This window comes from Dama dama, chromosome 20 (genome assembly GCF_033118175.1).
Source record: "Dama dama isolate Ldn47 chromosome 20, ASM3311817v1, whole genome shotgun sequence".
Taxonomy (NCBI): domain Eukaryota; kingdom Metazoa; phylum Chordata; class Mammalia; order Artiodactyla; family Cervidae; genus Dama; species Dama dama.
Genome location: NC_083700.1, coordinates 32,348,993 through 32,371,217, shown reverse-complemented (window position 1 = coordinate 32,371,217; position 22,225 = coordinate 32,348,993). Strand labels below are relative to the sequence as shown.

The following is a 22,225-nucleotide window of genomic DNA, read 5'->3' as shown; positions in this document are numbered from 1 at the left end:
CTGGAAGAAGCACAAGCTGGAATCAAGATTGCTGGGAGAAATATCAATAACCTCAGATATGCAGATGACACCATCCTTATGGCAGAAAGTGAAGAACTAAAGAGCCTCTTGATGAAAGTTAAAGAGGAGAGTGGAAAAGTTGGCTTAAAGCTCAACATTCAGAAAACTTAAGATCATGGCATCTGGTCCCATCACTTCATGGGAAATAGATGCGCAACAGTGGAAATGGGAAACAGTGGCTAACTTTATTTTCTTGGGCTCCAAAATCACTGCAGATGGTGATTGCAGCCATGAAATTAAAAGACGCTTACTCCTTGGAAGGAAAGCTATGACCAACCTAGACAGCATATTAAAAAGCAGAGACATCACTTTGTCAACAAAGGTCCATCTAGCCAAGGCTATGGTTTTTCCAGTAGTCATGTATGGATGTGAGAGTTGGACTGTGAAGAAAGCTGAGCGCTGAAGAATTGATGCTTTTGAACTGTGGTGTTGGAGAAGACTCTTGAGAGTCCCTTGGACTGCAAGGAGATCCAATCAGTCCATCCTAAAGGAGATCAGTCCTGGGTGTTCATTGGAAGGACTGATGTTGAAGCTGAAACTCCAATACTTTGGCCACCTGATGGGAAGAGCTGACTCATTTGAAAAGAACCTGATTCTGGGAAAGATTGAGGGCAGGAGGAGAGGGGGATGACAGAGGATAAGATGGTTGGATGGCATCACAGATGCCATCATCAATGGACATGGGTTTGGGTGAACTCTGGGAGTTGGTGATGGACAGGGAGGGCTGGCGTGCTGCAGTTCATGGGGTCGCAAAGAGTTATGCACAACTGAGCAACTGAACTGAACAGAGTATTTTTTGTACTCTAGGGTTTGTTTAGTGAAGTGAAAGTCATTCAGTTGTGTCCAACTCTGCAACCCCATGGACTGAACAGTCCGTGGAATTCTCCAGGCCAGAATACTGGAGTGGGTAGCCTTTCCCTTCTTCAGTTAGATCTTCTGAACCTTCCCAACGCAGGAATCAACCCAGGTCTCCCTCATTGTAGGCGGATTCCTTACCAGCTGAGTCACCAGGGAAGCCCTGGTTTGTTTGCTTCTGTACTAAAGGACGAATGGGAGAGCCCTGGTGGCTCAGCGGTGAGGAGTCTACCTGCCAGTGCAGGAGGCATGGGTTCGGTCTCTGGGAAATCCCATGGACAGAGGAGCCTGGCGGGCTGCATCTTTTGTGGGGTCACAAAAGAGTCAAGCACAACTTAGCGACCAAATAACAAAACAAAAATATATGAGGATTCTGGGATTTCCCATGAATTACCTATTTTTCAACAAAGAAGACCTCTGGTCAGAACTTTGGATAGTTTTCAGGAAAAACAAACAAACAAACGAAAATGAAAATCTCATGTTATTTTATGAAACAGTTGTATATTCTTAGGCTATTCTTAGCATGTTTATTAATCTTTGACTTTTTTCTTTCAGATTGTCAGTATTTAAACAGACCACATCATGCGTGAGTACAAGCTAGTGGTCCTTGGTTCAGGAGGCGTGGGGAAGTCTGCTCTGGTAAGTTAGCCACCTAACTATAATGAATTAATATAATACAAAAAGGACGTTCATATTTTCTTGCCTTACAATTTTTAGTCACTAAAGAGAAAAAGTGGCAGTGTTTTATATGCCTAGTATCTGGCTCACCAGGGGACACAGACTCATTCAGTAACCATGGATGTGTGTTTTTATGATGGTGGCTCTTTCTTCTTTCATTGACCAAATATTTATTAACTACCTATTATATGTCAAATGTTAGTGTTTGTGATTTAAAAGAAAGAAATTATTCTCATTTCTAAGGAATTTACATTCTAATGGGGAAGACTGATCATTAAAGGTACCAGTGGAATAATTCCTATCCTACCCCACCCCAGACTTAAGTAGCATAAAGGTCATTTTTTGTACACATGCTGTATTTATTTATTATTTATTGAGCTTCTACAACATCAGACTCTAAAGTTACAACTGTGAACAAAATAGTCACAGTCTTCTTCATAGAGATAAGAAAGGAAGTTGGAGATATTACAAAAGAACAGACACTGTTTCTGCAAGGTTCAGTAAGTTACAAATAGCATATCAGTCACTTCCTTGGGAATAGAATTGGAAAAAGTGGTAATAAATAGGTTTAGTTATCATTACATATGCTTTTGTGTCTTTTACGTTTTTTCCTATGTCCATGAATTACCTTTTTAAAATAAATTAATTAATTAAAAATAGAAATCCATAGGAATTAATGAGGTTGTCTAGGGAGGGACTAGAGAGAGAGAAGTCAGGACAGTGCTCTGAGCACCTCTCAACCTTGAAAGAGTAGGTAGGATTGAAGGATCCAAGATGGAACAATGTTTATCTTTGTACTTGGCTATAAAGAGTACCTTTACATGACCGCACAGAAGTCATAACACAGAGGTTGCTGGTTGTGATCAAAGCAGCTTCAGTAAGGTGATGATGCCATAACCATCCTGGGTGGATTGAAGAGTAAATGAGAGCTGAGGAGATGGAACCACAATTATAGATAGTTGAAGCTGACTATATTCAAGTTGACCTATTTAGTTCAAGCTAAAATAGTGTATAAAATATTCCTCTGGCTAATTGAAGTGTGAATGACATTTGAATCTCAGCTGGCAGAAGAGGAAAATAACTACTTCTGGGGTGAATATGAAATGTGACTGTGATTATAAATTTAATAAACTCAATAAATTTTAATTCCCTCTTTTTTTTACCCCCCACAATTAGAAAGGTTGTTTCAAAACTTTTTAAAACTTATAACTTTTGCCTCTATCCTTTGAGGGCATGAGATAAAAATTGCTATAGATATATAAAGGCAGGTAATAGGAAACACTGATAAATTTTCACATTTTAGTGAATGAGAATCCATGTCCTTATGTGTATCCTGGTTGTATTTTAAAGCTTAATATAGTAATTATTTTAAGGTGTAATGTCAGCTGACAGTTTTTAACATGACCACCTCCTTTCATAAATATACTCTTAATTATGAGTGTGTTCTTATATGGAAAAACAATGATACTTTATGTTTGCATGTTCACCCAGAGTTTTCACATAATTTCACTTAATCTTTACCACTTTGTGACATTAAATGACCTGTAAGAGGGGCTGGTTTTTCTTTTAAGTCCTTAACTTTTATCTGCTTTTTTTTTTTCTAGACAGTTCAATTTGTTCAGGGAATTTTTGTTGAAAAATATGACCCAACGATAGAAGATTCCTACAGAAAGGTAAAATGTGAAACTTGTATACACATGCTTACAAGTACCCATGGAATAGCTTTTTTGAAAATAGTTTTGAGAAATGATACAGATACTCTATCTATTTTTAAAAGTTTCACCAAGATAGAATACTGCTTAACTATAGAGAGCTCTGTGTTCTTACTGATTGTTAATCTTTCTTTAATGTATGCAATTAATGATGGGAATTTTCTTAATGTAGAAAAATTGCATATAAATAAGTATATTTTTTAGGTATATTTTTAATTATTCTTTTTATGGACTAAAATTAAGATCACTTTATGCTTGAAGTTATACTGTGACTGAAAGTTATTTTTGTTTAATTAAATAACTTCAAAAATATTCCATCTTTAGACTTAAAAAATTCTATATTTGGATTCTGTATAATTCTATAAGGGTGGATACATGGCACTGTACATTTTTGCCCCAGCCCATGGAAAGCACAACACCAAGAGTAAAACGGCCAGCCATGGACTTGGCATGATAATGTGTTGATGTAGGTAGGTTCATTGATCCTCCCACATGTACCTCTCTGATGTAGGCAGGATGCTGATACGGGTGAGGATAGCAAGGAGCAGGAAAGGGATATATGGGAGCTCTGTACTTTCTGCTCAGTTTTGCTGTGAACCAAAAACTACTCTCTGAAAAGTAACACTTATTTAAAAGGAAGATAAATTTTAATAGTTGGTCTTGACAAAAAGTGTTGCTTTATTTAATTATAAGACTAGCTAGAATTGTGGAGAACTTTCTTGATTTTATTTCCCAAGTATGTTATGGGGTAGAAAAGACAGTGTTGTAAGAAAGCCTGCTAGGTGCCCCCATCCAAAAGATTAAATCTGCCTTTCAACAAATAAGAAAGGGCTGTACTGTCAGATGTTTTAGAATTTACCTTAAATAGTACTGTAACTCTTGCTGAATTAAGTTCATTAAGTCTGTGAGGAGAGCAGTTTCATTATCAGCAAATTGGAAACAAAATTGTGATATATTGAGAAACCACAGACCTAATACTATTATTCATTGAACATGCCCCCTCACAGATTGTGCAGATTATTACCACATTAGTCCCATAAGTGGTGGAGTGTGAGTTTGTAGAACTGCTCATGGTCCTCTTCATCAATCCTTTATTTGACACAGAAGCAGTTTAAAATAGTCCTTAGGTTAACAAGTTTATTTTTAGAAGAGAGTGTTGCATTACTGAAGTTTCCCCCAAATAAGTTGCTGGTTAAAGCTTCAACTATAAACGGAGATCTGTACCTTGAGTGCTGAAGCACTTTCCTTAATCCCGTATTTATTAAAAATTTTCCAAACCATTAATAGTTGGTAATTTCTTTTGGCCAGCTTTCTCCTCTTCTTTAAAACCCTGGGAAAACAGAATTTAGTACATAAAATTTCACCTTATGCACACAGCTTTTCCAAAGAAGTGCCTTTTTGTTAAAGTCTTGAGAACTATGAGTTCAGTGTTATTGTGTTCCCTTTATCTCTTCAACTTAAATTTTCCTCTGTATTAAATTTGGGGCATATTTTAGTAAAACTTTGACGACTTGAATGTGATAAGTGGTCAGAGTTTTCTTTACCCCCAAATCTTGACTATATTTTGAGCTACCTGGTACTTTTGTGCCTTGTTTTGAAGATAATATAAACATACATACTTTACACTGTTTTTTTTTTTCCTTTTAGAACTATACCTGTTTATTGCTGTTTTTCTTAAATTGCAGAATATGACCACTGCCTTCTAATAATAACAGAAATCAGTGTTCATATTTCAGTGGTCAGAAAAATACCTAAACTCAGCATTAAAAGTCCTGGTAGAATGTGTTTGAGACCTCCTATTCTTTATTATACCATCAAGTTAGGTCTCCACCAATACAACAAACTGCTAGAGAAAGTCATAATAGGAACTTTGAGTGAAGAGGTGGGAGGAAAACAGACTGACATTTTGATGTTACTTTTATTCTCCTCCACCCCCAACGCTGACCCCAACAGCAAGTTGAAGTAGACTGCCAACAGTGTATGCTGGAAATCCTGGATACAGCGGGGACGGTAAGAGGTTTCTCTCTCTCTCCCTTTTTCTGGTTAGATTTTAATTTGTAAACAGGCTTTTGTCACCTGATTGATTCCTCTGAGTAAAAACATTTGTTCTGATTAAGAACTTAAGTCTCTAAATGTAGAACTTCTTAAATTTTCTTATGTGCATTAAATTCTTTGATGTACTTAATGCCCACATTTCACTATTAAATTGTATGTTGAGTTCACCTACAGAATCTGCGTGTTGTTTCTTTTTTCCTGTATTGAGGTGAGGATTATGCTATTACTGCTCTTAAAAAAAAAAAGGTATTCAAGGTGTTTTAAATCCATAATTTTAGTTAAGATAGGTATTTCTCTGGGCTTAAATAAGACTGTCTCTTGATACCATGGTAATTCATTTATTTTAAAAATTGTTTTTGCTTTTTATTAGCATTTTAACATCTCAAGGGGCTGGTGATGGATAAGTGTTTTCTTTTCTTTTTTGGGGGATAAGTGTTTTCTAACAAAAATCTTTAGGATTATTTCAAGCCTCATTTTTCATATCTTCAAATGAGTATAATGATGATAGTACATTATAGGGTGCTTGTAATGATCAGAGGGGGCTTCCCTGGTGACTCAGTGATAAAGAATGCACCTGCCAATGCTGGAGACTCGGCTTTGGTTCTGGGTCGGGAAGATCCCCTGAAGAACTAAATGGCAACCCGCTCCAGTATTCTTGGCTGGGAAATCCTATGAACAGAGAACCTGGTGGGCTGCAGTCCGTGGGGTTGCGGAAGAGTTGGATGTGACTTAGCAACTAAACAACAACATTGATCAAATGAGATGGTGGCTATAAATCATTTGGCACAAAATACCTATAATATAGTTAATGAACTCTATGTATTTGCTTTTATTTTCATTATCTTCACTTGTCATTACCTTTTTAAGTTTTTAAATTAATTAATGATGTTTTATTCTGCCACAAAAAAATGCACACATTAAATGATTTTCTTTTTTTTCTCCATATGCATAGACTTCTCCTATTAGGCAATGCTCTAAAATGAATGGCATTCTTAAATGTTTTAAGTTGTTTTAAAATTCACAAATATCCACCATTATAATTTTATAAATGGTCAGAAAGTTTCAGATCAAAAAACATGAGAAGACTGGAGCAATTAGAATATGAATTATACCATATTTTTCTGTCCTTTTGTGAGAAAATGGATCTTTATTCCAACAGGAGCCCTGTATCAGCTGAATTGAGGTCTCTCCCTCTTGCCACTTTCCCCAACCCCCAATTTTCCTAGCTTCTGAATCAGCAATAATTCTCCTTTGTTTCCAAAGACCCCAACAGTTAAAAAACTTTAAAAAAAACCTTTCTACTTCTTCCTTTCACAGCTTCCACAACTGTGAGGACATTCTTCTTCCTCTTGTCCAAATTAAGGAAGCTTTCCTCCCTTATTTTCTCAAATATCTTGTATTTCTCCCATCCTAACAGTCAGCACACTGTATTATAATTTTCTGTATATTTGTCTATCCCCAGTGCCTTGCATAAAGGTTGGAAAGTAGTTGATGCTCATTAATCTTATTCTAAATCAGTTCTTTCTTTTTTAGGATTGCTTACTTTCTCCAACACTGCTTTAGTCCAAAGTGTTGGTGATTTTGGTATCCAAATACAATCTTTATGGGTAATATAGATGATTTAGTAGCTTGGCTTGTCAGTTTTTTAACTTCCACTGTGCTTCAGTCATTCATTCCCATGGTCTTTACCCTAGACAGTATGATAACCAATCACGTAATACCATCCTGAATTTCATTTTCAAGTGTCTTGCTCTTCACTCACCATCCTGTTTCTCCAGCTCACTTCCTTTCAAACCCATAAACTTCTCTGGAACCTGCAGTCTGTTTATTCTAACACCTTTGACTACCCCTCATATCCTCAAGTCCCTCTTTACGTAGCCTCAAGCACATGGTCTGTCATTCAGAATACATCCCTCACATATATCCTCAGTTCCCTTGACTTTTTCAGCAACCTTTGATTCAGTAGATCATTATCCTTCTCTGTGAAAATTTTATTCATTTGACCTCCAGGAAACAATACTTGCTTGGTTTTCTCCCAGTATCATTCATTGTTTCAAAGTCTCCTTTCCTGATTTGGCTTCATCTCCCCAACCTGTTAATGTTGGAGGGCATCAGGGTTTACTCCTTCAACTTTTCTGAAAACACTACCTTGGAGATCATCTTCTGTAGCAACAAAATAATTTAATTAAAATCTGTATATATAAAAAAGTTATATACAGTTTTTCTAAATCACACAAAAACAAATTAAAGTGAGGACTTCCCTGGTGGTCCAGTGGCTGAGACTCCACCCTTCCACTGCAGATAGCATGGGTTCAATCCCTGGTCAGGGAACTAAGACCCACATGCCACAGTAGCCCAGCCAAAAAAAAAAAAAAAGTGGTTAATATTTCCCTTGTAATTCTACAGTTTATTGTTTTTAGTTAGGAGACAGGAACATTGACCTCAGGTTTTCCAGAAGCTGTGTATCATGTCTTAGGTTTCCTGTCACTGTAATGTAATAAAGAATTCAGTAGCTAACTTATTATTCTGATTTAAATTGTTTCCATTTTATTGTTTCAATTCAGTACATTTAAGGAGTCATATTTATAATTTATTGCATGTTTTTATTATAGGAGCAGTTTACAGCAATGAGGGATTTGTATATGAAGAACGGCCAAGGGTTTGCACTAGTATATTCTATTACTGCTCAGTCCACGTTTAATGACTTACAAGACCTGAGGGAACAGATTTTACGAGTTAAGGACACAGAAGATGTAAGTATTTCTCTCTATATATAGAGTATGGCCGTCTCTCTGTGGCCAAATATAAAGTATCCATTTTCTCTGTCAGTAAGGATTTGGAGGGTATCTACCTTGTGCCTAAAAGAGTCCTGGTAACCAAAAACAATTTTAAGCTTTCTAAATTTACCTACAGATAATATACTGAGAGGGCGTCCCAAGTGGCTCAGTGGTAAAGAAACCACCTGCCAAGCAGGAGACACGGGTTCAGTCCCTGGGTCAGGAAGATTCCCTGGAGAAGGAAATGGCAAACCACTCAGGTATTCTTGCCTAGAAAATTGCATGGACAAAGGAGCCTGGCAGGCAACAGTCCATGGAGTTGCAAAACAGTCAGACACGACTTAGCAACTAAACACCAACAGATGTGCTGATGAGATGGTTAGAAATGAAGCCCATGAAATGAAGGACACGTATATAAAGTTCTTCTTTCTCCGCTGCACTTAGGACCCATCATGTGCTACATAGGTCACAAGTGTAGTGAAAAAAGGAGTCAAAGAATACTTGGTAGCAGAAGGGGGGGACTCAGGTTTTGCTTGGAAAGGTGATAGTTTATGTCAAAAACAGTGTTCAAGGAACATTATCAAGAACCGTAACGCTATGTTCCCATTTCTAAAATTCTGTCGGTACAGTTTTTACTTAGTTATTTCCTTTGAATTATGTTAAATATTTTAATTAACTGAATTTTTATCATTTTATTTTTGTTTCAGAGTTTTAATGTTAATTTTTTATTGTAAAATATACTGTTTTGGAATTCTTATCTGATGAATAACATTGTGCCTTTTTGCAAAGGTGAAATCTACATTTTACATGTTTGTCTCAGTTTCCAGTTACAGAGTTCCTTTTCAAAAGTTTTATAAGTTAGGATATAAAATTTCATATGTTATCTTCCTTTCTATTTCTGTGTGTTCTCACTCATTATTAATGGGAACACAGGCACCTGCTCAGCACCATAACTTTGGGTAATATTGTAGGCAGAAGGGATTTGCACTATATGACTCATGACCAACCATAACCTAATGAATAGTTCTCTTTCTTCCCATGACTAATTCATCTAAGAGAGTTCTCTTTTCATAGGCAATTACATGCACATCACTGAACTCTGATAATGTTGATCTCTTTATCCCATGTGATAAACTAAAGATTGAATCATAGATGAAGACATAGCTGCTCAGTGGCTTTATTTTTAGTCTTACTCTTCCTTCATGTCGCACCTAAGGTAGTTTTCAGATCTAGAAGTAACACTTATTACTGTGTTGGTTGTGCCATGTTTTTGACATTTGTTGGTCCTGTGAGTTGAGGCACTTAAGACACACCCAGACCATTGAGTGTGTTCTTCTCTGTATTGCAGGCGTTTCCTTTTCCTTCATATTTTTCTACTTGGAATTCAGCCATTAGCATGAGTCCACATGAGACTCATAATGTAATTAATTTATAATATAATATAATCATAATATAATTTTGGGATTATATTCTTAAAATAATTTTAGCAGATCAATGTGGTAGAATCTTGTCCATTTTTTTCTGTCTCTTCCCCTTTGATCTTCTCCCCAACACACATACATATACCTTTTTTAAAGCACTTGGTGAAGCTTATGGGCTTCCCTGATGGCTTAGACGGTGAAGAATCTGCCTGCAATGTGGAAGACCTAGGTTCAGTCCCTGGGTTGGGAAGATCCCCTAGAGAAGGGAATGGCTCCCACTCCAGTATTCTGGCCTGGAAAATTCCATGGACAGAGGAGCCTGGCAGGCTACAGTCCATGGGGTCGCAAAGAGTCTGACTTGACTGAGCGACTTTCACTTTCACTTTTCTTTGGTGAACCTAATAGTCCTAACACATTTTAGTTGGTGGAGGGTAGTTGCTTGCTTATAAGCCGAGTAACAAGTATGTTAGTTGCTTATTATATGTTTTTTCCTTTCACAGGTTCCAATGATTTTGGTTGGCAATAAATGTGACCTGGAAGATGAGCGAGTAGTTGGCAAAGAACAGGGTCAGAATTTAGCAAGACAGTGGTGTAACTGTGCCTTTTTAGAATCTTCTGCAAAGTCAAAGATCAACGTTAATGAGGTAACCAACAGCTGTGAGGCAGCACAAATGAGTGCCTTTTTAATTTTCCCTTTTTTCAAGCTAATGGCCAAAAACAACTTTTTAAAAAGAAAAAGCAGTGTTCTTTTAAGCAATCTTCATCAGTTTATGGAAAACACTAAGTAATTCCTAGAAACTGTATTCCTTCTCTGTATAAAATCACTTTGATGGCTATAGTGAGAACACATATATTTACCTTGTTGGCAAAGGGGAAGTTTAAGTTAAAGAAAGTGTTTTTTAAAGTCCTGCTCAGCCTCTAAATGATACACCAGAAAGTGGTGTGTGAAAATTGGCACATCACCCCTGTCTTACAACAATTAACTATGCAGATGGGTGTAAATAGGTTGTAAAATTCAGTAGAAAAATACAAAAATCAAGGTAGTTACTATAACGAACTTATGTTGTACAGAAAGATGTCATGTAATTTGAGTCCTGCTTTCCTTTGGTGTATGACTCAAAAGGAAGAATCTGTGTGAGTGGATGGATACAGAGCTATAATTCACTCTGTCTTTTAGGCCTGTTAGAGCAGGTGTACAAGGCTTTTTCTGTCCATGACTTAAGCATTCTGCTATCCTGAGAACACAGCTGGGGACAGGAATGCTTAACAAGTAAGCTTGTCTGCCTGAGTGTAAAGGGCCAATAGTTCACTGGATCCCTAAAAGATGAGTGTAGTTCCCAACTGCCACCACCACATCCAAGCAAAATGTTAAGAGCTTCCCTTGCTTTTGTTAATTTTAACATCAGGTTTTAAAACCAAAAAAAAAAAAAAAGAAATAGACTTCTTTCCCTTCGTAGTAGAGCAAAAGTTCTCATTTGCCAGTGTGCTTGCCATTTATTTTTAGGACTTCCCTGGTGGCTCAGACGGTAAAAGCATCTACCTGCAATGCGGGAGACCCGGGTTTGATCCCTGGGTCAGGAAAATTCTCTGGAGAAGGAAATGGCAACCCACTCCAGTACTCTTGCCTGGAAAAGCCATGGACGGAGGAGCCTGGTAGGCTACAGTCCATGGGGTCACAAAGAGTCGGACACGACTGAGCGACTTCACTTTGACTTTCTTTTGCCCTTTATAGGATCACAGGTAGTCAGTCAGCGAGTTCAACAACCACATAGGTGAAAGTTAAGGCTGGGTTAGGACATCAGAGGCTTCTGTGTGTTTTTGCTTGCCATTCCTCTCCGGCCTTTGGTCCTTTCAGTCTCTTTTTCTTGACTGATATTATGGTTGTAGACAGTGACCAAATTATTTTAAACATCTGGCATGAAAAAAATTTAAGCTTGCTACACATCCTCTGTTTTACAAAAATAAAGAATGTCAAAGCTTGCCTTTCAGGTAAAACCAGCTTAAATAAATACATAAAAATAAGAAATTCACAGATTTTATTTATTCAGTGAGTATTCATCATGTTCCTTTGTGCCTGGCCCTGTGTTAGGCACCAGTAACACTCATCTGGACAGACACTGGTCATGCCCTGAATAAGTTTACATACCAGTGAGGGGCAAGTTCTGCTGTGATCTTCAACAACGCTTACTTCTAATTCACTGCCAAGTAATGAAAGGAAGTGTGAAATGCTTCCAGTTTCAGCTTTCTCTGTTGTAGAATTAGATGTTATCTTGAAAAACATGGCTAATCATAATTTTAATTTTTGGTTTAGTCTTACTCTTTGAGAATTATCTCAAAGAGATAACTTTGAGATAATGCACATTAAGATTGATAGATGAGCTTGGCTAAGGAAATGGTAGTGTCAGGTCACCATCTGCAACATGACTGGATCTAGTTCCTGCATCCCTGTGGTCACCCTCACTGGTACCCCCACAGGTTTCATAGGGCCCGGCTAGAGCTGAGCTGGGCCAGGGTCCAGGGACCAGAGGGGACACGAGACATTCCTTACCTTTCAAGCATTACCTGTTTGTGGGAACTTACTTGCTGCTAAGCCTCCCTCTGGGATGGCCTCCCTCCCTCAGAGGCCTGCTGCGTTGGAAACCAGTAGCCTCACTGAAGTCAACTATTGACATGCATGTTTTTAAAATAAAAATAGAAAAATGATACAACAAAGTGAAACACATTAGCTGTTTAAGGCTCTTTATTCTTTTGGAAAACATACAAATGTCATGCTAAAAATTCTTGAGAGTATAATAACTTGTTTCTTTTAATATTTCTATCTTGATAGCCTGATAATCCAACTATAGAGTTTTACGGGTAGTTAATAGTTTCTCAGACAGCTAACACCTTGGAAATACATGTGTGATTTCTGAGTGCCAGAAGATAGAAGGATCCTACTTTAACACAGTTCAGCTCTTGGGCTCAAGTTTGAGGTCATACAGGGACATCCTGCTTAATTAAATTGCCCTCTTCAATTCTCTACTGTCTATATCGTAGAATATATAATATATAATTTTTTAAAACTTGTTCACATCATTTTGTGAACAAATTGTGTTCTGAAAGTAGTACATAGCTGTATCAGAATCACATCAGTCTTAATCAGCAATGAATTGTTCTTTGCTGATGCTAGAATAATAATTGGAATCAAGACATCCCAATTGAGGAATGACAGAGGGATTAAGGAACTATTCTGTGTTCCCCTTAGATTTTTCTGTAGTTCAGAAAGATGAGGAAGAGTCTAGGCTGAGGACTTTCAGCATATCTAACCAAATAACCATAGTTTGAACTTGCTGTCATCACTGAACCAGCTGCTACTGTGAGGTCGGCACCATTTGCCAAAGAAATCTTTGAGGATAATACAACAAAACTAGTTATCATTTTGTCTAGTACCAGAAACCCAGACTGGCTAGCATGAAGAAATGTGGTTTTGATTAATTTACTATTTTAGTTTATCCTTTTGTTATTTTTCACTTTATAGCTTATGTATTAAAGCTGAGGAACTAATGAGATATTGTTTATGGCTATGCATATTAGGCATAATAATAAGTATGGGCTTCCCTTGTGGCTCAGCTGATAAAGAATCCGCCTGTGATGCGGGAGACCTGGCTTCAATCCCTGGGTTGGGAAGATCCCCTGGAGAAGGGAAAGGCTACCCACTCCAGTATTCTGGCCTGGAGAATTCCATGGGCTGTAAAGTCCATGGGGTCTCAAAGAATGGGACATGACTAAGCAACTTTCACTATGCATATTAAGTTCTTAGAGGGTTTTGGAGTTGTGAAACAGAAACTACCATTTTGTTAATAAACTCTTATGTTTTCAGCTTTCTTAGAAATAAGATAATAGAATTAAATGGTTTGAAGAAAATGGAACTGAGTAGGATGGGCCAGAAGGAAAAGAATATAAATGAAGCACTTTTATTGCTTTGAATAAATTGTTTGGTAGTGGTACCCCCCTCAACAATTAATTTAGGCTTGTGATCTTGGGACCATTAATTTTTAAAAAATTTATAGTACAGTTGCTGTATGGGCTTCCTTGGCTCAGACGGTAAAGTATCTGCCTGCAATGTAGGAGACATGAAGGGAACGGCAATCCACTCCAGTATGCTTGCCTAGAGAATTCCGTGGACAAAGGAGCCTGGTGGACTCCAGTCCATGAGGTTGCAAAGAGTTGGACATGACTGAGCAGCTAACACTTTAATTTTCACCTAGTTGCTGTACAAAATTGGGCTTCCCAGATGGAGGAGTACTAAAGAATCCACCTGCCAGTGCAGGAGACACAAGAATGTGGGTTCACTCTCTGGGTCAGGAAGAACCCTGGAATAGGAAATGGCAACCCAGTCCAGTATTCTTGCCTGGAAAATCCCATGGAGAGAGAAGCTTGGTGAGCTGGTCCACGGGATCACACAGAGTCAGACATGACAGCGACTGAGCATGCTCTCTGTACAATATTATATTTTATAGGTGTATGGTGTAGTGATTCATAATTTTTAAAGGTTATACTCCAGTATAGTTATAAAATATTGACTATATTCTCTGTGTTGTATGATAAATCCTTATAGCATACCTAATAGTTTGTACCTCTTAACCCCCTACCCCCATATTGCCCCTCCCAGCTTCTTTTCTTCATGGGTAACAACTAGTTTGTTCTCTGCACCCAAGTCTGCTTTTTTGTTATATTCACTAGCTGTATTTTTTAAATTCCACATGTAAGTGATATTACCCAATATCTGTCTTCTCTGTCTGACTTATTTCATTTAGCCTAATGCCCTCTAAGTCCATACATATTGTTGTAAATGGCAAAATTTAATTATTCTTTGTGATGAGTAGTGGGCTTCCCTGGTGGCTCAGAAGGTAAAAGAATCTGCCTGCAGTGTGGGAGACCTGGGTTTGATCCCTGGGTTGGGAAGATCCCCTGGAGGAGGGCATGTCAACCCACTCCAGTATTCTTGCCTGGAGAATCCCCATGGACAGAGGAGCTTGGCAGGCTGCAGTCTGTGGGGTCACAAAGAGTCAGACACGACTGAGCAATTAAGCCCACGATGAGTAGTATTCCATTGTATATGTACACCACATCTTTATCCATTCATCTGTTAGTAGACACTTCCATATCTTGCACTTGTAAATAATGCTGCTGTGAACATTGGTGGGTATGTATCTTTTCAAATTAGTGTTTTTCATTTTGGATATGTGCCCAGGAGTGGAATTGCTGGGTCATATGATAGTTCTGTTTTTAGTTTTTTATGAAACCTCTATACTGTTTTCCAGAGTGGCTGCACCAATTTACATTCCCACCAACAATATATGAGAGTTCCCTTTTCTTTACATCCTCACCAGCATTTGTTATCTGTATTCTTTTTGATGCTTGCCATTCTGACAGATTGGAGGTAGTGTCTCATTGCTGTTTTGATTTGCATTTCCTTGTGATTAGCAATGTTGCACATCTTTCTATGTGCCTGTTGGCCATCTGCATTTCCTCTTTGAAAAAATATACACTTCGCAGAATATCACTAATTGGTGTATATGGGTGAAGAAAATACTTAAATTCTTGGTACTAATCTTGCACCTTTTCTGTAAGTTTGAAATTTTTAAAAAATAAAGCAAGTATAATTAGGTTTGTGAAGCATAGAAGATTCCGTGAAGAATGTGACTTCTCTTATTTCTTCACTACTAATTATTTTTATTAACTTGTTATTGAATATCTAAGAGCAAATGTATTTCTCTCATTGTCAATAGATTAGTCCTGCTTTACCCTGACTGAAAATCAGCTGGAGCTTCTGAGACCTGCTGTTAAAGCGGCAAAATACAGACCTGAAAGCAGACTAATATTTAACAGAATCAAGATCGTTTTGTGGAAAAAGGTCTCAAATATTGGTTGAATAAGTACTACTTTTTTCTTGCTTTTATTTAGATATTTTATGACCTGGTCAGACAGATAAATAGAAAAACACCAGTGGAAAAGAAGAAGCCTAAAAAGAAATCGTGTCTGCTGCTCTAGACCCACAGTAAGCAGCAGCTCTGAGCCAGGTAAGGTGCTAAAAGCAGAACAAACGCCTTTCTCATCCTCTTAGGTTGGGCTTTCCCCAACATTAACCACTTCCCACTTCACCTATTGGGGTATTTCCAGGCTTCTGTAATTTTTAAATGTGTTATATAACTTGTAGATACGTTCATCTGTTGGAAAATTTGTCTTTTTCTCAATGAGGTTCTAGGCTGTCTGAGGGAGGGCAAGAATCATGTCTGTTTTGCTCCAGAGGATCCCCCAGTACCTAGTAGAGAATGTGTTAAAAAATAGTGGTTGAATGAATAGAAAGCCTTCCAAGTTCACACCCAAGTTCATACTGAATTGAAGTGAAACAGTGGTTCATCTGGGGAAAAAGTGAGTTTTGCCTCTCTTTGAATTAAGCAGCAACAAAAGCATGTAATGTGCTATTTTGTGTCTGGCTTATTTCATTAAAAAATGTTTCTAAGACTAATCCTTAATGCATATAGCAGTAGTTTATTTTTATTGTATGACTACACTAGCAGTATATTTATGTATTCTGCTGTTGATGGACATTTGAGTTCTTTTCAGGAACAAGTATGATTCCTGTGCACTTTCTTGTACAAGTCTTTATGCACATATACATGTATGCATATGCATTTCTGTATGTAGGAATTGAATGACCAGACAGTACACTGTATATGTGGTTAGCTTTAGTGGAAACTGTTAAGAAGTTTTTCAAAGTAGTTGTACCAGTTTACACCTGGACTAGCAGTTTACGAATTCCACATCCTTCCCAAATTTGGTATTGCCAGTTTTTGTAACTTGAGCAATTCTGCTGGGTGTGGCGGTATGTCAGTTTAGTTTTAGTAGTCATTTCCTCTCAGGTATGGGTTGACTTCTTTCAAATGTTTTTTCTGTAGGTCTCTGGAGAAGGAAGTGGCAATCCACTCCAGTACTCTCTCTTGCCTGGAAAATCCCATGGTTGGAGGAGCCTAGTAGACTGCAGTCCATGGGGTCACACAGAGTCAGACACGACTGAGCGACTTCACTTTCACTTTTCACTTTCATGCATTGGAGGAGGAAATGGCAACCCACTCCAGTGTTCTTGCCTGGAGAATCCCAGGGATGGGGAGCCTGGTGGGCTGCCGTCTGTGGGGTCGCAGAGTCGGACACAACTGAAGCGACAGCAGCAGCAGCAACAGCAGCATGGGTTGACTTCTTTCAAATGTTTCTTCTGTAGGTCTCTTAAGTAGTAGTTGACTTGAAGTAGCACTTAAGTATTCGTTAAGTGAACCCATTGGAGAGAAATTAGTGGCAGCATTGAAGCTGCCTGTCAAGTGGGAAACCAGGCTGTGTGGGGCCATTTATTTGTTTTTCTTTAATTATATACCTAAATCCCCTGAACAGTTTCTGCTTATGTTCATCAACTCTATAAACATTCAGTTCAGTTCAGTAGCTCAGTCATATCCGACTCTTTGCGACCCCATGGACTGCAGCACACCAGGCCTCCCTGTCTATCATGAATTCCTGGAGTTTACTCAAACTTATGTCCATACCATGAAAGAATATTTTCATGGGGTTTATGATGTAATTTGATGCTAATTATGGGACTGTTACTAAACTTGGTCCACTTAGAGGGAAGTCTGTTGCTCCCCACTTGAGAGTTGGCTGTGCTAACTCTTGTAAGTCCCTTGGGTCCATTTAGTAGATTACCTCTTCCAGAGCACCAAATTAACTAATGTGCTTCCTTAGAGATAGGAACGAATCTCTCTTAGGGGAAACAACCGAATCATTATGCCCCCTTTTGAAATAAAGTAGAGGGAAAGCAGAAAAGTTTTTAGGTTTCCTCTGGTAGTCAGACTTTGGAAAAACAGCTTCTGGCCACATGGTTACTTTAGGCTTTTAGTGAAATCTTGAGTCAGTAACTATGAATCATCAGCTCTCTGAAGAGGACTCTTGATAAAATTGCTGGTATTTGTGTTTCTTTAGGTAAGGGTACAAAGGTAAAAAGAAAAGAGAACTCCAGTTCCTATTCTGAAATGTATTTAACTCTTTTATAAGTTAGTTGACTGACTCATTTTTATCATTATCTTAGTTGACTCTCACTGAATTTCCAGTTCTGTGAAAGTGTCCTTTTAGCTTATGTTTCAAGGAAGAGGTGCCATCTTCTGGCCTCTTGTGAATATTCATTCATACACACTACAGTGTATTACTATGAGTTTTACCTTAGAGAAAAGACTTAAATCTAGAAATAAGACTTTCATCCTGGTTGCATAAATTCTTAGACTCTGATAGGTAATTCAGCCTTCAATATATTTAATGTTACCCAGGACCTCTCTGCCTATTTGATAATACCAAATAGTAGTCACTTAGTAATCAGAATACTTTGTAGAGCTTTTTGCTGTGATTACAGGCTTGAAGTGCCATGTTGATCCCATTTAAAAGGTACTGAGATACAGAATAAATTTAAACAGCAACTAAGTGTTTTTAGAAAGAGTATGTGAACCTTAAGGGCAGCTTATCTACCCTTAGCCGTGAGGCAAAATCATATTGAAACATGTTAGTCTGTTTCTAATATGTCCTACTTTTGAAAACAGAGGAAAGAAATTCGTCTTCAGGAAATTACTCCTTTAACCTAATTCTTTTCTGCTGAATAGTAAATCTTACTTTGAATTTTCTGCCCTTGAAAACAGGCATCAGCTATTTCTGTATCATGTCTTTTTGACCTAGCCTAAATTGGAAGAGGTAACCCTGATATGGAGTTCCCTGGTACCTCAGATGGTAAAGAATCTGCCTGCAATGCAGGATACCCAGGTTCAGTCCTTGGGTTGGGAAGATCGCCTGGAGAAGGGAATGGCTATACACTCCATACCCACTCCAGTATTCTTGCCTAGAGAATTCCATGGACAGAGGAATCTGACAGGCTACTATCCCTGGGGTCTCAAAGAAATAGACATGACTGAACGGCTAACACTTAATAATACTTACGACCCTAATATAATAATCATAAAATGGTTGAATTAAAGATTTTTCCCATGGAAAATTGATGCAGGCGTGAGTTGTTTTCTTAGTAGAAAAGGAACTTTTAAAAATAAGGTGATAATGGGGTAGAAATCTTCACTGTTTTCCTCTATACAGTCAGGACTGCCGGATATATTGTGAAACACTAAATACAATAAAACTATTTTTAAAAAACATTTTAAAAGAGAGTTTAAAATAACCTTGTTACTATATCTGTTTAATATATTTAGTTATCTAATGATCAGCTAAAATAATTTCTATAATATTAGATATCTATTTACTATCATTTTCTGACATTAAGAGATTAAACACATATATATATATATATATATATCTGTATCTATTCAATGTTCTAGATTACAGGAATGAAGAACTGTTGCCTAATTGGAAAGTGCCAGCATTCCAGACTTCAAAAAATAAATCTGAAGAGGCTTCTCCTGTTTTATATATTATGTGAAGAATTTAGATCTTATATTGGTTTGCACAAGTTCCCTGGAGAAAAGAATTGCTCTGTGTATATCTCTTGGAAAATAAGACAATAGTATTTCTCCTTTGCAATAGCAGTTATAACAGATGTGAAAATAAATATACTTGACTCTAATATGATTATACAAAAGAGCATGGATGCATTTCAAATGTTAGATATTGCTACTATAATCAAATGATTTCATATTGACCTTTTTATCATGTTTCCTCCCTGTCAAGCACTAAAAAGTTGAACCATTATACTTTATATCTGTAATGGTATAGATTATGAAAATTTCCCCTCAAACTCATTGCAGCAGATAACTTTTTTGAGTCATTGACTTCATTTTATATTTAAAAAATTATGAAATATCATTCTGTCATTATATTCTAATTAAAATTGTTTGTGCATAATGCTTTGGAAAAAATGGGTCTTTTATAGGGAAAAAACTGGGATACTGATTTCTATGGCTTTCAAAGCTAAAATATATAATATACTAAACCAACTCTAATATTGCTTCTTGTGTTTTACTGTCAGATTAAATTACAGCTTTTATGGATGATTAAATTTTAGTACATTTTCATTTGGTTTGTGTGTTTTTGTTATTGTTTATAGATTTAAGGCCTTTATTTTATAATGATCACATTGTTTTAAATGCAGCAGTAGCTCCTTTCTGACTGGTACTTGCAGAGCACTTGGCTTTAAACCCCTAAGTAAATGGTGATTTCTCTATGAGCAGACCTCGCACTTTCTGTTCTATATATATTTATTCCTATTATACAGTAAAATACATCATACTACATACAATAGTTTTGTATATTCTCTCTTAAAGATTGTATCTTATTGAATAAAATATCCCACTGTGTATTATTTTTATATGTAAAAAGATAAGTTTAACACTGTATCAGGGTTTAACTTTTACTATTTCCAGTCTTCCCCAGCTTGTAATTTCATCAAGGAAATCCTTTTGCCATTGTTAATTTGTTGAGTGTAAGTCCACCATGAAATGTTATGTAAAATTTTCAGATTTGCTTTATAGTATTGTAGACTGAAGTATCTAAGAGAAGTGGGTGAAAGTGAAAAAGCATATAAAGGATGTGTCAGTTGCTTTTTCTTCAACTGTGCAAGAAGTAGCATAGTGGTGGTCATGTGGAAAAGGTTGCTAAGTTAAAATTTTAGCTGGCTGTATAGTGGTGCTTTTCTTTTCCTTCCCAGTTTTTTTCCATTTTTTACAGAAATTGGGGCTTAAGTAGATCATGGACCTAGAGTGGTATGACTTATGTATGCCATGAAGTAGAGCGAAACAGCTCATTAGCCACTTAAGTACTGGAGAAGGAAAGAAGCTTGGGAAACCCTGTGCCTTGTTACTGAATATCAAGGAGACCAGTCCTAGAAAGTCTAAATCATTGCTCAGGGATCTAGACACTGTCTCATTGCAACTGGGTGTGAAGTAGTGTTCACGCCTTGCTGAGACTTTCCAGGAGTGTGGTCGGCCCCATCAGTTACTAAATTGACATTTAAAGATCAGATTTCAAATGTAAGTTCTGACCAACCTGAGAAAATGTTAAAATATTGTAAAAATTTTTTTTGCAAATTGTATTCTTTTAAGTTTCTAATAAACTTAGTTACCTAATACTTACCTTCTGCTGATCCAGTTATACATATGTCTGGGACTGAGGGGCCAAAATCTCCTAAATGCAATAAATTTAAAAAACAAGCGAAGCATTAGGGCCAGTCTATCGAGGTCAGTGTGGCATATTTTAAGGTCCTCTAAAGTCATTCTGCTTTAAAACACACCTCTCAAACATTCCTTTGGACTTAAAATCATAGACAAGTATCTCATAAGTGAGCAAGCATTTCTAGATATTACCTGTTACATAGATGATGTAGTTATTTGCCAGATTAAGTAGGAATTATTTTAAGTAAGAATAACTCCCCAAGTTCCAGTCTGCTCGAGGAGTAGTGTGAACTCCATGTCCTCTGTTTTAGAACATGACAGGTACTGGATTTGTTACATCTTATACAGTCCGCTTGGGATAAAGGTAGAATTGTGAAGAAAAATGCCCTTCTGGTACACGTAGTGTGCAGAGCAGGACCAGCTGAAATCAGAGATATGCACTGCTATCTGAAAGAAGTCTGCCATTGCTGAGCTAGAGGGAAAGGTATCCGGTCAGAAAGGGAGATAGGTGTGCTTTTATGTCTCTTTGTGAAGTCCCTAGTCATGGTTCCATAAGGGAGGGTACCTGAAAATAATGGTGTATTTTTACAGCATAAAAATCTAAAAGTCCTCAAGGATATTATATGAATCTCATATGGTAAATATTCAAGAACTGATACCATATTAGTATTTCTGGCTATTTAAAGTATAATAACTTTGGTTATATGAGTAATATTATGATTTAAAGGAGACTTGATGTCATTATCAACTAATTTGCTCTTTCCACTTTGAATACAAACAACCTGAATGGTTTAGTAGTGCCCCTAATCTTAGTTTTAAAAACTTAACAGTAAATATGTAATCTATAATCTTACCCTCCACCAGGGGGAGCTTTGGTATCAGTTAACACTTGGACCAGCATTGAACTAAAAGTATATATTAAAGCCATCTATTCTATAAACACTGCGTGCCTCACCAAGAGGCAATAAAAGGCCTTCCCTCATGAGTTTTTAATTGGACAGAGAAGATATAAGAAATTCATCTGAGATATGAATAGTAATTCACTAGTGTGGCCACAGGGTAAATTCTCTTAGAAATGTTTCAAGATGGATATTGGTGTTACTCTCTTCCCCTACAAATTTGAACTGATCTCTGGCGCCTTGATTTGCCATCATAACTGGTACTTTTTACTCCTTGGTGAAACAGTATGCTTCTTAGAAGTTAGAATATACTTGGAAAAAGTTACTCCTTGGGAATATACTGATCTTTATTACCAACTTTATTAAAATGAGGTACTTGGCCTGGGACTGTTTTTCTCCACATATGAACATTCTTCATTTTCTGGACCTCCCAATTTCAAATATTTTGCCTCATTATCCTCATAAGTACATATGTCTTTGTTAGCTCATGATCCAATTTTTGTTTTCAGGGCTGAGGGACAGAAAGATATAAAGATTATGTTAGTATTTTCCTTTGTAAGCAATCAGAGTAGAATGTTAGAG

The 22,225-nt window shown here is 37.2% G+C and overlaps 1 protein-coding gene across 2 annotated transcripts in view; it reads left to right on the top strand.

The window, feature by feature from the left end:
• RAP1A (RAP1A, member of RAS oncogene family) overlaps positions 1-19,649 on the top strand; it is a 76,655-nt gene extending 57,006 nt beyond the window's left edge. For both annotated transcript variants that reach the window (XM_061121157.1, XM_061121158.1), the window contains exons 2-8: positions 1,471-1,554; positions 3,198-3,266; positions 5,259-5,315; positions 7,973-8,113; positions 10,059-10,202; positions 15,505-15,620; positions 18,957-19,649. In XM_061121157.1, coding sequence (XP_060977140.1) covers positions 1,498-1,554; positions 3,198-3,266; positions 5,259-5,315; positions 7,973-8,113; positions 10,059-10,202; positions 15,505-15,591 — 555 coding nt within the window. In that variant the 5' untranslated portion in view covers positions 1,471-1,497 and the 3' untranslated portion in view covers positions 15,592-15,620; positions 18,957-19,649. The remainder of the gene's footprint in view (positions 1-1,470; positions 1,555-3,197; positions 3,267-5,258; positions 5,316-7,972; positions 8,114-10,058; positions 10,203-15,504; positions 15,621-18,956) is intronic.
• The last annotated feature ends 2,576 nt before the right edge of the window (positions 19,650-22,225 follow it).